At 35.1% G+C, this 16,753-nt stretch overlaps 1 protein-coding gene across 5 annotated transcripts; it reads left to right on the forward strand.

Annotated features, from left to right (window-relative positions):
- The first annotated feature begins 252 nt into the window (after positions 1-252).
- On the forward strand, positions 253-14,292 carry LOC139973185 (uncharacterized). 5 transcript variants are annotated; one of them, XR_011795159.1, is made up of 6 exons: positions 722-2,786; positions 6,994-7,072; positions 8,898-8,981; positions 10,821-10,904; positions 11,778-11,850; positions 13,139-14,292. XR_011795159.1 is itself a non-coding variant. In XM_071979681.1 (5 exons), exons 1-5 carry the CDS (start codon positions 499-501, stop codon positions 13,152-13,154), a joined length of 474 nt encoding a protein of 157 aa, XP_071835782.1. In that variant the 5' UTR covers positions 273-498; the 3' UTR covers positions 13,155-14,292. The 5 variants fall into 5 exon arrangements, 3 of the variants coding, with proteins under 3 accessions (XP_071835784.1, XP_071835783.1, XP_071835782.1); XM_071979681.1 differs by lacking the exons at positions 722-2,786; positions 6,994-7,072 and adding an exon at positions 273-715; XR_011795158.1 differs by lacking the exon at positions 6,994-7,072 and having other exon boundaries at positions 1,437-2,786.
- Positions 14,293-16,753: the final 2,461 nt, after the last annotated feature.

Below are 16,753 nucleotides of genomic sequence, written 5' to 3' on the forward strand. Positions count from 1 at the left end.
ATATATATATCTTTATCTTTATATATATATATATATATATATATATATATATATATATATATATATATATATATATATATATATATATATATATATATATATATAAATCCGACCGTTAGGCAACACTTCATGTGAAAAAAATAGCACTTAGGGCACCATTTGACTTAGGGCGACATATATACTGTCGCCCTAAGTTCCTCCTTTTAAATTGGAACGATAGAGTTACATTCTGCAAATATTGTTGGAAGCGAGTCAAGGGGGGTTGAAAAATTTTCGTTTCTATTAAGATTTATAAAGATTAATTAAAAACTAGGTAAATTAGAAAGCATTGAAGATGGGCATTCTGATATGGCTATATGTGCGTGTGTTAAAAACAGCACTTTCGGCAACATTTTGATTATGGCCTTTAAAATGAAAATCGATATGTATATGTTTATTATAAAATCACCCTTTTAAACATATTACCCAAAGGAAAAATATATTAGCCTCTTTTAAGCAATGAATCGCGAAAATGAAGATATATTGCCAATATTGTATTGCACGGTATCTTATTGCACCGAAGAGAAGCCGGCCCTCTATAACGTTACGCTCTTCGCGCAGTACAGCTATACGTACGTACGCGAACCTCGATCGTGCCTAGCTAGCCTATCGAGTATATGCCTAGATACAGTTCATCCAAATGCAGATGTGCGAGTCACACGGCGCGGGAAGAACGGTAAGTTAACTATTTGTGTAGTTCATTTAATGGCATAAGCGGCCGTATTATATTTTCGAAGCACACTCTCCTTGGCTATTATTTATGGCTTTCTCCTAATTACGCCAGCTGGTTAGGTCTATAGGCTGTGCATAACGTTAGGCCTAACTTAGTTAAAACGTAACTATGCCTATCATAAGCCTAATTGATATTATCGTGTATTACTATTAGCCTAGTACTTGGTAGTACTAGGGCAATTCCAAACGTTTCGCGTCAGGGCTTCAGAAACTTAGAAGAGAGTTGTGTTTGGAGTATGGATAGGTTTTTTCACAATTTTGTTTTCCTTTTTGCTGAGCACTCATATGAATATATATTTGAGCTAGGTTGAGCTTCATTGATAAACAATGATTCATTATTTGACCGATTTTGGACTAGCCTAATTATAAAGTCCTAGTGCCTACTGCATTTTGTATGGAAAAAAAGGTCATTAATTGCAACAAAACATTTATCTTGGGATTTCTCTGAAAGCACTAATTCAAATCACCTGTTAACAATACCACCAATACTATTGGCCTATGTGGCAAATACCACCTGTAAGCTTGGAAAAATATGGCATTATCGCTGCCCGCGGGGGAAATTTATTATAATGCTCCAAGAAGTCCCACTCAAAAAAAATGATCAAAGAGTTCCATTGACAACACAAATCATTTTTTTCTGTAATACAAAAGTTCAATAAAGTCCTTTGTAAAATTTTTTCAAGATACTGATTACACACAATTCATTAAATCATACCCATAGCAACCATTGTAAGCATATCAATTCCTCAGCGCCATTCCCTGTGCGGCACCCGAACTGAGTTCGACCGCCACAGTTTTAGGCCTATGACTTAACCATATAGACCATTTTCCTACAGCCATATATGTGAAAAGTTTATACCGAAAAAACTTAGTTCAAACTGCACTAAACAGAGAAATGTGTTGTCTCTCAAGTTCTGTTCTTTTCTTAACAATACAGTTTAAAATTCCACCGGACTTGGGTGATTTACGATGCAAGGTTAATAAATATCAAACTCAAAACCCTCATTGATAACACACAGTAAATACTGAAGAAAATCACCATTTGATAGCCGTACTTTGCGTAACCTTCTTCTTGAATATTCATTGACAAATTTAGTTCAAACGGTTTTGGGAAGTATTTTTTCTTTATATATAATAACTTTAAATTGATGTTAAATTCATTTTCATTGGTCACTATCTTCAATCGGACCAAGTACAATCCAATCGAATATCTTCTTAGAAAAATACAAGTTACGCTTTCTTCGGTGGGCACGCCGTTACGTAATATGTGTATCCTGTACTCTGCAATAGGGTACAGCCACACAATGCACAGTGTTCACCTACAACGCCACAGCCGAGATTCGCTTTCAAAACGTCATATTATATCGAACTTAATATTATTTCAAAGAAAATGACCGTAGAATATGCATCATTAAATGTTGAAGCAAGTAATTACCAATTAACTTATCTAATGCAATCCTAATTATAGAAACACTGTTTAAGACCCCCTCTGATGAATGGAATAGTTCAACCAACTTGTCCGCACAGAGCCACAGGATTTTCGGTCCAGGTGATGAGTCATACGCGTCGGTCAGTAAGAGGGCTATTTTGAAGGATGTTTAGTGTGCATTTTAGAAAGAAAGGAATTGATATGTCTGATTGATTCTGCTAACTTTCCAGAAATAATAAATCCCAAGAAAAACAATCCCAAAATTGTAAAAGCTTGGACGGACACATGATGTGCATCTCAACAGTGACTGGTTCAATATACCCTAATGTTGAACAGAAAGAACATTTTCAAATTTATCACTGATGAATGATGTTGCGAGCAGTCGGGATTACTGCACGCTTCAGTTCTATTTAACCTTTTCATTTATCATATTTTAGCATTTAATTTCCGGTCACGCTCAGGAAACAATTACGACATTCCTTCACGGTCGATTTGTTTACTGTAAGAACTATTAACCGTTTTTTCTCAGGAAAGCTTGATAGTCTGAAGTTATTATAGCGTGTGATTTTAGTATACTGCCAAAGAAGTAAGTTGTTGTTTTTGTATTGATATTTTATGTAGAAGTAACGGGAAATTCAGTATGTTTAGTTTGGTTTAATTGCACGTCTTTTTCGATCTAATGTAGTGCAGGGTTCACTTGCGCGAATTCAAATTATTCTGTTTATGTATGTATATGTATATGCATTGATTAGATGCATTGATTATGGGTTGTTTTTTTTTCTTTTTGTAATTCAAGCATATCTGTTTAGAAACAAAGTTTAAAGGCTATCATTAATTAGTTTTCTCTTATATTGTTTGATCCCAGATTGAATGAAACTCATTGACGTAAATAAAAGATCAGATCATACAGTTTTAGGCAGTTGCTAAAACTCTGGGTATTCTCTAGTCTTCGCTGGTCCAAATATCACAAAGTGAGAATGAAAACAACTCTTTATCCTAATTTTTAGTTGATTTTCCTTGTCTGAACCTTCCTTACAGTACTGTATACATCTGGGAAATGGACAGAACAATTTCTAAAGTATATCTATAATTTTGGGAACTGTAGTACCCTACCCTAGAAGGGGAAAGTTGAAGGTCAATAGTGCAAAGGAATAAATAATCTTGTTTGATAAGAACTTTAAGTACATGGGAGGGGGGTGTAGAATATCACTTCATAACATCCCTCTTGCCTTGAGAAAGTTTTGAACAAATTTCTCTTTAACTTGTGAAGTAGGTAAACATCAAAGTTACATCAAACAAATTTCATTATAAAAGGATCTTACATCATGAATATAAAAAGCATATGATAAAAAAGAATACAAGTGAAAGATTTTTGGTCAATGAGAGGTTTGATGTAAATGAAAGGAAAAGGGCTGTTCCAACCCTTAAATTTTTAAAATGTATTTTACACTTAAACAATAGCATATTTATGCATTCTACTTTCAAGACTCATGTTTTGTGAAACACACTAAAAATATGTCACCATTTTCCATAGGTAATGCTACACATGAATACCAATGGTGCTCTCGGAATATAAGTCCTAGAAAAGTATCTGCAAAACTAGGTACAGTATTCTACCATTTAAGCAGACATGAGAATCATTACCTTGAAATTCAAGATTACTTTGTCAGAAAGAACACTGATAACAGTATATTCATTTGCTGTCTCTGTTAACTGAGCATTACTATACTTGACGCATCAAGTCTTTGCACATAATCCACTACACATAAATTATTAAATGCAAGTGTCATGGACCAAATCAAAGGTTAAAGTAAAAGCATATGTACATATCAACCTGCAGAGACCTATGTTGCTAATGTAGAGCGAACATTGTAGTTACCCTTTCCCCTTCCCTCTCCCACCTTACACAGTATATGGCATAGAACGGCATACAGCTGTTAGTAAATATTAACACTAACTCGAACCACATAAAACTACTCCAACTGTAAGTATCTATTCCAGTTCCTGTTACACTGTGCTGCACTGTGCCACGCAGTATACAGTGCCATTCTTACACAGATTCACTTTTATCTTTTATCTGTAATCAATCCTAGGGCAATTTCTGTCTCTATTGCTCTTCTGCCCAGCACGTATAACTTGTTAAGATGAAACCAGTACACTAATTTACATAGCTGTTTTAGTCACGGATGCTTTCACACAGAGGTAAAATAATTGTTATCTAAGATGTGGTTATTAGGATGCCAAATTTATGTCTATCGAGAAACAGAACTAAAGAGTCATCTGCTAAACCTGTTCTATAAAAAGTATTATGTTTATGGTCATGCATGTTGGAACAGGTGTTTACATTCATGGATATGTGAGTTGGTGGATTGGGACATTTATACATTTCATGGTGAGATCTTCCCTCACTGCCATTGTTTAGGTGCACACATTGCCATGTCAAAGATTTGATGAATTTACTGTAACTTTAATGACTAGAAGTCTTGGGATTTGTCAATATATTATGGCATTCATAGTATTGAATTGAATGCAACAGATGTATAGTGGTTTGATGTAGTGACCTGTAATTGGTATGGCCTGAGGCTGTTTTCTTTCTTGAATGTGTAATCATGGAGCTATAAACAGAGGTGTAATAAACTGGTGACTGTCAACCAATGTTCCAATTACAAAAAAAAAATTGTACATGCACATGTGCATGTAGGTTAAACAAAAATTACCTGCACAAACAAATCATTACCTGCACCACAAGTGAAAAATACAAAAAGGGTGTTTTCAAAGTTACTCCTGGGTTTTGTTTATGTAGGCCATTTCGGGACACTGAATATTTTACTTGCATGCACATGTATTCACACATAGCTTACATGTGTGCATGCACACGTGCGCACACACATGTAAGCTATTTAAGTAACATGCAGTCAAAAGTTACATGCATTAATTTTGGTGCTGTCAACCCCTTGTATTCACATGTCACCACTGGTTTGGCAGATTTGCTTGCAACTCTCCAATCTTTTCGAGCAATCACTAGTAATTTCACTAATATCCACTATAAATTTAAATTTAATCGCTGAGTAAATTGTTGGCCAAATCCACAAGTTGCAAATTTTATGCTACATCACACCAAAATAAATCTACACATGTTTTTTAAAAGGTATATACTGACCTATCAATATGAAACATTTGAGAGATGCAAAAACTCATCTGCACATCTCAAAAAAAGTATTTCTTTCCTACAATGTGAAACACATTTGCCAATGGTTGGTACTATTATGAAGAAAAGGCCTACAGTAGCTACAATATGAAACTCCTATATTTTTTCATTAAAGGCATACATGTAAATAACATTTTTGGTAATGTACATACACAGTAACTCATAGAAAATGACAGGCTAACCCTTTATTATAACCTATATACAAACTATGCCATTTAAACTGCTTCTGTACACATAATACACATGACTTTATCCACTATTTGGTTTTGGCAAAACATTCCTGAACAATCCATTACACAATAAATATCTTCTGCTTGTGAACAAATACTTCTGGCAGATATTGCATTACTGGGTGGAATATCATGATAGTCTTATATTATAAATTAATAAAGAATGGACCCGCCCCTTGCTGTAGCTGCAAATCTAAACATCCCATTTTGAGTTGAAAACCTTGATCAGTGCGTGCAACTGAATGAATTTCATAGCTCTCAAATCTGCTTGTTAAAAAATGTGACTTGTTTTCATTTGAATCACTCTAGTTGTCAATGGTTGAGGTTGAATATACAACTCTAAAGGGGGTTCACAATTTCCCTTTCTAGTTTCTAATCTACCAACCTTTTTTTATGCAAAAGAGGAACTTCAAGTACAGGTACAGATGCAACAACTGGCATTTCTAGTGAATATTTCAAACCCATTGGGAATCAATTCACAATGAAAATCAGACCAGTTGTGAAGCAATTCAACTAAAATTTTCAGAATATGCTTATATGTGGTGAACCATGCATACAATAAATTTGGTAATTTTTAAAACAGGTTCCTGGGTAAATTACTGAACTTCCTGCATTGTCAAATTTAAAGGATTTTTTTAATGCATATTTCGTAGAAAGTTATTGATATAGCCTATCCCTGGGTAACTGTAATTTTTGTGGAGCTGGTTGTTTACAGACACTGCAAAGAGCCCAGGGTAAATATTGGATCAGGTTTTGAGGCTTTGCGCATGTGTAGTTTAAAACTCTGAAGTTCAAACAGGCTTACGATATGCGCATAAAAATAGTGAATAGTGAACTGTGGAATTTAGCAAGAAAAAAATAAACCTATGGAGTTGGCGACAGGGAAGTACAAATATAAGGGCTAATGAATGGGGGACTGGGCGGTGAAAATTGATTGAAGGGGCAGGACAGGCGAACAGAGGTAAAACAGTGAAGCTAGTAAGGTACAGTACAGCACTTGACCAGCTGCCCTATAGTGTAGAATATATCTGCACAGTATGGGATTGGGAAGTGATACGATAGCAACTAGGGCCCAGTAAAAATAAATGCAATTGTTGTTCGATCGGGACTTAATTTTTTAGTAACATTACTGGGTTAGGATACACTTACCCTACAATATTATTACAACACTTGCTTAAAATAATACTTTATGGCACGGTTATGCTTTGATCTCATTGGGGAGAGTAAAAAAAATGGAGACAGCATGGTTTCACTCACCAATTAAATTGCCAATTGCACATCAAAAAGTTACACAAATATTTAAAACCACTGGTAAAAAAATAAACATCAGCTCTGGTCTGGTCTCTGATCCTCAGGGTTGTCATCTCTGGGAGTGGAAATATTCCTATGATTTTCTTTGCAAATCTAACTTCAAGCCTCAGGTGGCAACTAAAGGTATGTCTTGAACTAAGTTAAGCCATCTTGATGCAAAGTTCAAACTTTTGTCTTCAGTATGTTGTCTTCAGTATGACGCCTTATCAAAGCGATGAGCCAAACATTCGATCCGGGTGATCCTCCTTTCGCTAGACCGAGCCCAGAAGTAGCCTAACGTCAGGCGATGCGTGCATGGTTGGGTCTATACCTCCAGAAAATAAAAATTAGTGCCTATGTGGATGTTTCAGTGCTTTGAAAGTAGTTCCGCTGTTTTAAATCCGCTCTTGCACCATGAAATGTTTATTGCAAAAGCATTATAATTTTATGATATTTTTCTAACCGATGCAACTTAGATGTCGTGTAAAGAGAAGTTTGGGGCCATTAAAAAAGGCTTTTCACTAATGTACTAACAATGTTGATAAATGGGGATTTTTAGTCCAGTTTATTGATGACTTTATTGTTGAGTCTAAATTTGTCTCAAATACTGTACAACAGCACTGGTGTGTATGTTAGTTGAGCTTTTTGAATTATTCACAGTATTTGACGAACAGTGTTGTGAATGGTAATAATATATGCTTTAAACATGTTGTATTGCAGTAAATGTATACATGTTGGTCAGGGGTAGTAGATATGTGCATTGTGCAGCTGCTCCCTTTAATGTGGGGCTTAATGTAAAATTTCAATTTAATTTGGCATGATCCTATGCAAATGATTTGCATAATATTTGGTATGAAGCTATACTTTAACAAGAATTTATATAGTACATGGCAAAATCTCATACTAGTGGTGCCACCAATTTAAATCAGTCAGATAGCCTATGTACTACTGTACATGTGTGCTTATAAACATGATAATACTGTACATGAAGGGCACTATGTTAGCATCAGACTCAAATTTATGTTGGTCTTGAATCGCAAATGAGCCCTATCGTTAGGTCTTCCAATAGTTTATCTTTCCAATATTTTGCAAGCATGATATATTACATAGATTACTTGGTACAAACTAGTAGTTGATAGTGTAAGGTAGGACAACACATTATGTCATTAGTTATTTAAGTGTTGTTGCACAAGATCATTTTAAATCAGCTACAGGTACAAACAATAATTGAAAATGGGTCATTCATGTAGGTTTATGTCATATTGCATGGGTACAAACTATAACGTAAACCTGGAGGTACAAGAGATGATTCAAGAATGTCTCCAAATTATTAGGTTGACAGGGCTTTTACTTGTGAATGCCTTTAAATGTCAATTACATGTTGTAATCAACTCTCATATTATTGTGAGTACTATGATGGCCAGAAAATGATATTAACTTGACCAACTGTAACTGCATATTTTGTGGTTACAGGTTATGGAGTACAGGTATTGCACATAGGAAGTTCATCATAGGGGAGTTCCTAGTAGAATATTGTGGGGAGCTAATTTCCCACAAGGAAGCTCTGAAGAGGGAAAAGGTGTACCATGAGGAAAAAGGATGGGGTAGAGTAGCTGAGGCCATAGACCCCATTTTGTAATACTGTATTTTAGGATTGATACCATTGAGTATGGCATGATAAAAGTGAAGTGCTTATTATAATGAACTCAACCCCTAAGGCTTTTCCAACCAGTTTCAACTACTGTTTGTCCCTCTCCTTCTTCATAGCTTTTCAATGCAGTCCTGCTTTTCATCTAATTCCATTATCATAGTTACCTGCTCTACCCTCTATTACTGTTTTCACCCATCATATTTACTCAACTGTCTTGAAGGAACTTGAGCAAGTAGCATGCGTTATTCTGACTATCTTGTCAGTATATTGTTTTATATAATGCTCTATACCAGCTCTGTCTTCTGCTTTGAATTTTAGCTGTAACAAGTTATGAGGAGAGTGATGGAGATGAAGATCATGTCCCTGTTTGCAAACGTCACAACACTTCAAAGGGTCAACAAGGTATGGACTGCAATCTCTGCCATTTGCATTGAAACCACAATTAATAGTACACATATACAGGAGAGAAGTAGATGAATGTGTCTAATACCTAGTAACTTGCTTATTCTTATTTCACACATAAAGTAATTTTTAGAGCAACTATATTTTTGAAGTGCTTCTTTCATTTTTTCATTTCATTTATATTGTTTTATAACATAAGTATGATATAACAACATAGGAGATATGAACCAAAACCTGTGAAAGGAAGTGTACTAAAAACCCTATGGGGCTTGTTGAGTAGTGACACTCCCTGACAAAATACAGAACTTTACAACTTTACTACTTATCAGAGGTATAAGCATGTAGTTTTATCCACCCACAACACCTAATGGGCAATTAGCATTGTTTTTTTTTATTAGGACTTTCACTTCCAACCTGCTTTACTTGTGCTCTGAAACTTCTATTTTTTGTTTAGACCTGTGTGAGGCTGTATGCATGGTGGGATTCTGTGTTAAGGGGGAAAACTGAACATAGGTTTTGATCTCATCTGTCAAAAGGAAACAAACAAATTGTTTGAGCTGTTGCATGGTGGTTTAGAGAGCTGTTTATCGATGGTACTTGTACCTGTGGTACAGTAGGTACGTCTCAGTGTGGGGCTGTGAGATTTGTACAATAACTTTCGAGAGCTATATTCCTGCAGCAATGAGTGTTTTGTTGATTTGTACAATGAACAAACCTATTCAAGACAGATTCATGCGCATGGTGTGAATAGTCAACTGAAGGCAGTCCGTCCTTTTTTTTTGGACATGTGAGAATAGGTTAAGGAAAATTCTTCCTTATTCATGCAGCAACCTAGTATACATTGAATAACTGAACAGATTTTAAACTTTCAACAGCTTCATATCAAGTACACTACACACTTAGAAAGTTATTGATAATTGATTTGGAAAATTTGGACTTGTCCCAGTGGAACATTACACAGACCAGAGATGTGTGAGCAAGGGCCACAATAGATTTGATAAAAACAAAAAGATGCACTTGCAGAAAAATCTTAGAGTGTAAAATTGCTTTTTGTATTTCTTAACGGGAAGCACAATTTTACAGGTATGAAAGAATATTATTAAACTAAGAGCATTTCAGATCTATATTTATTATATACTGTACTGTACTGTAGGCTGTCACTTGTCTGAAGCATTTTGCATGTGTATGTCTACATGCATCTATTACTGTGTACATGATACATACTGTAATGCTTTGTTGAATTTGTATGAGCAATTGTACCATCATTTTTCATTAAATTGGACCAGTGGAATCAATTGCCTTTACTTTTGACTTAAGCCAACATTCCACCATGAAGCTCCAATGTGAATTATCCACATTTTTAATATTCTTTTCATTAAAATATTTCAACTTGTGACATGATCATTGCATTTGGAATGTCTTTATTCATTTGGAAATTAATTGAATGAAGAATGTTATGTTATGGATATGGCTAACCCATGTTGGAAAAAATTGTGGGGGAGAGGTGGAGACAAATCAAGGTAGTATGGGTGCTATTATAATTACACCATATATTCCACTCAATTGTTACAGCAAATTGAATGCATTGTTAAGGAAAGTAAGATTTACCTGTTTACACCTATGTGCAACAGCTGGTCTTGACGTGGCATATCAATTGATAAACAATCACATGACAAAGTTCTGCTGTATTGGGCATACTTGCTAAATATTGGAATGAAAACATAAAATTGATATTGATCATAAATATATAAGCAAATAACATGCATTTCTGACTATCTTGCCAGTATATTGTTTTATATAATGCTGTAAACCAGCTCTGTCTTCTGTTTTGAATTTTAGCTGTAACAACTAATGAGGAGAGTGATGGAGATGAAGATCATATCCCTGTTTGCAACCGTCGCAACACTTCAAAGGGTCAAAAAGGTATGGACTGCAATCTCTACCATTTGCATTAAAGCAAAAATTTATATATAGGAGGGATGGAAGTATTTATGTTAATTCCTTTTATGTTTACTCAATTATTTTTAGATCACATATCATTTCTTCACATGCAAAGTATATTTTAGCAGTGCTGCTCATTAGGGTTTAGTCTTCCACTGCTAACAACTGATAGGCAATGACTGGTGGTTGTTTGTTGTATGGACATTCAATCCCAATCTGGTGCTCTGAAATTGTAATTTTGAAACACTGTGAACATAGTTTACCATCATATGGTTCTCTACACATAGTGATATAAGGATAAAGATTTGGCCAAATCTCACTGGTTACCAGACTACCAGTTGTACTTCATTCTTACCCACCGATGCCAAAATTATTGTTTGTTTGGGCATCTTGACCAATCAACCCCAAAGTGGTTGTGGTACAACAATACCAGGGATGGTTTGTCAAGAAGAATTTTCCTACACATTCAATTCTAGCAAATAGATATTACTCTAGACTCCACCCCAGCTCTTATTGTGGTCTGCTGAAGATCACTTAAATATGGGTCCGTGTCTGTTCAGTGTCTCTCTTTGTGGGGACAGATGAAGCACTTGTGCATTGTGATATCATATAATATCAAAGCTGAATGCTTTTGCATGAATTTGGGCAATTATAGTAATCATGACATTTTAGTTATAGAAAGTGCTTCCATGTGTAGAGATACCTGTTCATGGAAGTGCAGGAGAGTATAGATTGTATCAAGGGTCACTTGTACGTCAGTTCAAAATAGTTTGTGTTTTTTGTAAGTTTTCACTGTGATTTACTAGTACTGAGTACCTTCTACTATTTGATGTGATATGATATTATTTCTTACAGTAAGGAAGTATACCATATGGGAAAAGAACCATGAGAAGGAAATACATCACAGGAACCTCAAAGACGATGCAAGGTAGAAAAATCTGCTTAAATCACAGGAAGTCTTATCAAACCTTCAATCAATTGTGGATCCATGTTTGACTTTAGTATTAGTTAATTATTTATTTATTTGTTTGCCACAAAAGTACAAAGTGGAGGGAAGTCTTCCATAAAGCTTAAAAGCATAACAATATGGAAGACTATATGGCACATAAAATGGCACATAAAATGTCAGTAACTGGAACCTCAATTAATGGAATGGACCATTTACTTTTAATCATTCATTCCAGCATTCCACTTACTAAAACCATGAGTTTCAATTTGTAATCATGTATATTAGGCATATTAGTCACAAGCTAGACAGTAAAAAGTTCAATAACAAGAACTTTGTTGACAACTGTGTCTGCTATATATGTATACCATCATATCATAATTATGGTTAGCCAGGCACAATACTGTTGACTACTGCATGTATCTGTATCTTAGAGTAAGCTAGTTTTCAGTAGCAACAATATTCCATGTGGGGTTCAGTGACATTACTGTATAGTTCATATTGTTAATAATCTGTCAAAATTCACAGAACGGGTCAGTGTTTCACAGTTTTTTTTGGGGGGGGGGGGTGGATATACATAGTAAGAGCCTTTGCCAACATAGGCTAACTTCTCAAGCCCATTCCTTTTCAAAATTTAATCTCTCACCCTCACTACAGAAGGAAACTTGCAAGAGAGATTTGTCAGATGAGTCACAATCAGATATTTTAGCACCCATATTGTTATTATTCTGGTAAACAAATGTGTCAAATTATCCCTATGTTACCCTGAAATGTGCATGATCAGATGATTTGTGGACATTTGTGTTGATATTAATTATTGGCATGTATTGAAACATAATGGTTAGCCTAGTTATAATATTTAATTGAGCTATTTTACATGAATATTAGGTCAAATGTCGTTTTGCAAATGCTTCTAACCTTAACATGGCCGATGAAGTAGTGGCTCATCTATGATGTTAAAGAACGAGGTCATCTACGAGTCTTTTCTGATAACATATGTAAAAATTAAGTATAGTGTGGAAAACCACTTGAATTAAACTGTTAAATATTCATGTGAATAATGATATACAATTGATCATATGGGAAAGGACATTATGTCATCAATTATTCATGAGTTGTGCAGTGTTTTTACTAGGATGTTAGAAATGGGGGATTGCCTCAGTCAGTTTTTTTAATTTGTCGGCTGGGGTAGGGGGTGATTTTCCCATTTTTTTTTATTTGTATATTAAGAAGTCGCTAATACTTTGCTGATGTTTCTTTTTGCACCTAGATCAAAAAAAGATTAATGACTTCCTAAAGACACAGGGCGAAGATGTCCCATACAACTGGTTTATTGTGAAACAAAAATTATAAATGAATCTGGCAAATGCCAGAAGCTGGCAGAGAAAAGAATGTTAAGTATGTTGGCAGATTAATTTAATCTTGTGTGTTGATCCTGTAAAATATTACAAAGATTTAAAGTTATAGTCTCAGAAAAACAACCAATTAGTGAGAGAAGAAATTAATGAGATGATCTTCCTATTTTTTTTGGAGAACTGGAGAAGTATGTCATATTATCGACACCAATTCAAAATTACCAACCACTAACACAAAGTAATTAGGGTGAAACTGAACCACTGTATTCATGTACATTATTTGTTTTTTCAAATTGATAAGCGTTATTCATGTTCTTTGTAGTTTTGGAAAACTATTAAGCAATTTGGTTCAGCCATGATTGAACAGGTCTCCTATTAAAACAGAATAGTAACACAAAATGATATTTGATTTGCTTAGGTTGTACATTTTCAATAGCATACAAATGGAATGTTGTTACAACTTCAAATTACAAATCAAGCAATCCCTGCAAAGATCATGCTACCCCTGACTAGATGTCCCTTTTTGCAAATGAAAAAGAACTTACCTATACTACAAACTAGTATTCCAAATTAAATGTATGTTAATTGAACCTGAAGCCCTGTAATACCATGTGATTGCAGAGAAAAGAGAGTTACTGTACCTGGCTAAGGAGTATTAAGCCATGTCACATCATTATAAATTCTTGTTCCAAATTAATAAAATGTCAATATCCTGCACTTTTCCATTTATGGGGGACAGCATCATCTCAATAATAATTTATGAACAGTTTGCACCAGAGAGAAATAAGCCAGATACAGCTAAATTGTAAACACAATGTCATATTTCATATTTGATCATATTAAGTTAATGATCCTTATTGCCTTTTATCTACAAAACTTCATTATTAGGGCATTGGAACTCCCTTTTATACCAATTTGCATTCAAGTTTATATTACAAATTTGATGAGTTGTATTGAATTTAAATAATGTTTTACTTCAATTTAAAAATGTATTGCATATTAAAACTGAATTGATGCTCTTTTTCTGTTTTTATAATTTCAAAACCTTTACTATACACTGAACAAAAAGCCCGAATTGGAATCTTCTACTAAAGCAGATAGATTTTCAAAGTAGTTTATAATTGACTTCTCTTAAAATATGTGTTACAACTGCCAGTAGTTAATCTCATATGTACAGTATAGTATTTGCATTTGCATTTGATGTCAGTTAGACTGTTCTCGTACTTGGTGAGTAGATGGTTGAGTAGATGAACCCACATTGCATTTGGCGCTCATTTCAAAAAGAATAATGAGGTTATGGAAAGTACAATGATACTGCAACTGGAAGTTGATGTGTGAAGTTGTTGACTAGTGACTGGTTGATGTGTATTAAATTTGACATTACCCACAATACTGAATAGGGGCATGTACATGGTTGAGGGTAAGTAAGTAAAGGTAAAGTTATGCAGTTTAATTTAGAACCCAAGTTTTTAGCTGGTTGTCATTTCCACATAATTGCACTAGAAACCTGATGATAAAGTGCTACATTTAGCAGGTTTTAGTCTGTTATTGTGTTGACACCAAAACAGAGCCCATAATAATGCATTCCTAACTGATGTACTGCTAATGCTAAACACCTAGTTCTACAACACCTTTACAAATTATACATACAGAATATTGTTTTCACATGTTGTGAAGAGAGTTTATAAATATGCATTGGAAATCAATGAAATTCTTCAATGTCTGCATCTAATGAAAAAAATATGCATTATTTTCTGTGGTTCATATTGCATCTTCTTTCAATAGCAGTAATGCCAGTATGAGCGTTTAACAAGTGTTGCTTGTAAACCAGCTGTAGGCTGACAAGTATTCTCCTGTGCAATCATGATCTGTTTACTGCACATGATCATGCAACATAAATGGTACAACAAACACATGTGTTTAGGATGCTGATGTATGAACCAATAATTAGAAACTAAACTAACGCTTGACTGCATTTTGCCTTGAATTTCATGACATATTAAAAAATGCCAGGATGATAATTCCGAAGCTCACAAAGTCACATACTTTTGTGGATGATAAGGATTGCAGTATTGGCTGATGCTGCACAATTGGAGAATTGTTGGTTGGCAAAATTGAGACAAGTTGAATATTTCAGTAAGCGATATAAGAGCCCTGATTACACAAATGTTGTATTGTACTGAAGGTCATTACTTTGTAAGCAAAGTTTATGTTGGTTTTGGACTTTTATTATTATTATTATTTAATACCATAATTATTAATATATTGGCTAACAAACATTCAAATATTGTATTGACTCTGTTATGAATTTAAAAATATATTTCCGAAAGTGCTGAAGCTGCACAAAACTTTGTTATATCCTATCTTTAAGTATACCTTGCATGTATATATATATATATAATTATAGATATAACATTTTGGGTGAAAAGTAGTTTGGGTGGAGATGATTGGGGATGGGCCTTTTGGGGGTCTACTGGCAGGGGTACCCCACTAATATAAATTACTGGAATTGCCCAAATATAGAGTCCTGCCAATTATTTTCCGGTAGTTTTTAACTGGATACTTCATGAGCAGACCTAGGTCAATGAGGGGATGGGCTTTTTGGGGGTCTACTGGCACTTGTACCCCTCTAATAGAAATTTCTGGAAATGCCCAAACCTTACATATGAGTGATACCTATCATTTTTCAGTAGGTTTCAACTGGTTACATCATGAGCTCACCTAGGTCAATGAGGGGATGGGCTTTTTGGGGGTCTACTGGCAGGGGTACCCCACTAATAGAAATTTATGGAATTGCCCATCCCTTACATATAGAGTCCTGCTAATTATTTTTCGGTAGTTTTTAACTGGATACTTCATGAGCTGACCTAGGTCAATGAGGGGATGGGCTTTTTGGGGGTCTACTGGCACGTGTATCCCACTAATAGAAATTTCTGGAAATGCCCAAACCTTACATATGAGTGATACCTATCATTTTTCAGTAGGTTTCAACTGGTTACATCATGAGCTCACCTAGGTCAATGAGGGGATGGGCTTTTTGGGGGTCTACTGGCAGGGGTACCCCACTAATAGAAATTTATGGAATTGCCCATCCCTTACATATAGAGTCCTGCTAATTATTTTTCGGTAGTTTTTAACTGGATACTTCATGAGCTGACCTAGGTCAATGAGGGGATGGGCTTTTTGGGGGTCTACTGGCACGTGTATCCCACTAATAGAAATTTCTGGAAACGCCCAAACCTTACATATGAAGTGATACCTATCATTTTCCAGTAGGTTTCAACAGGTTACATCATGAGCTCACCTAGGTCAATGAGGGGATGGGCATTTTGGGGGTCTACTTGCAGGGGTACCCCACTAATAGAAATTTCTGGAAATGCCCATCCCTTACATATGAGTGATACCTATCATTTCCAGCAGGTATCAACTGGTTACCTTATGAGCCGACCTAGGTCAATGAGGGGATGGGCTTTTTGGGGGTCTACTGGCACGTGTATCCCACTAATAGAAATTTCTGGAAATGCCCAAAC

This window comes from Apostichopus japonicus, chromosome 9, assembly GCF_037975245.1.
Source record: "Apostichopus japonicus isolate 1M-3 chromosome 9, ASM3797524v1, whole genome shotgun sequence".
Taxonomy (NCBI): Eukaryota; Metazoa; Echinodermata; class Holothuroidea; order Aspidochirotida; family Stichopodidae; genus Apostichopus; species Apostichopus japonicus.

Excerpts from the sequence above, each read along its gene's own strand:
- LOC139973185 (XM_071979681.1), top strand. The coding sequence starts at position 499 with ATGAATCGCGAAAATGAAGATATATTGCCAATATTGTATTGCACGGTA. Across the intron at positions 716-8,897 it reads CACACGGCGCGGGAAGAACG|CTGTAACAAGTTATGAGGAG; the intron begins GTAAGTTAACTA and ends TTTGAATTTTAG. Across the intron at positions 8,982-10,820 it reads CACTTCAAAGGGTCAACAAG|CTGTAACAACTAATGAGGAG; the intron begins GTATGGACTGCA and ends TTTGAATTTTAG.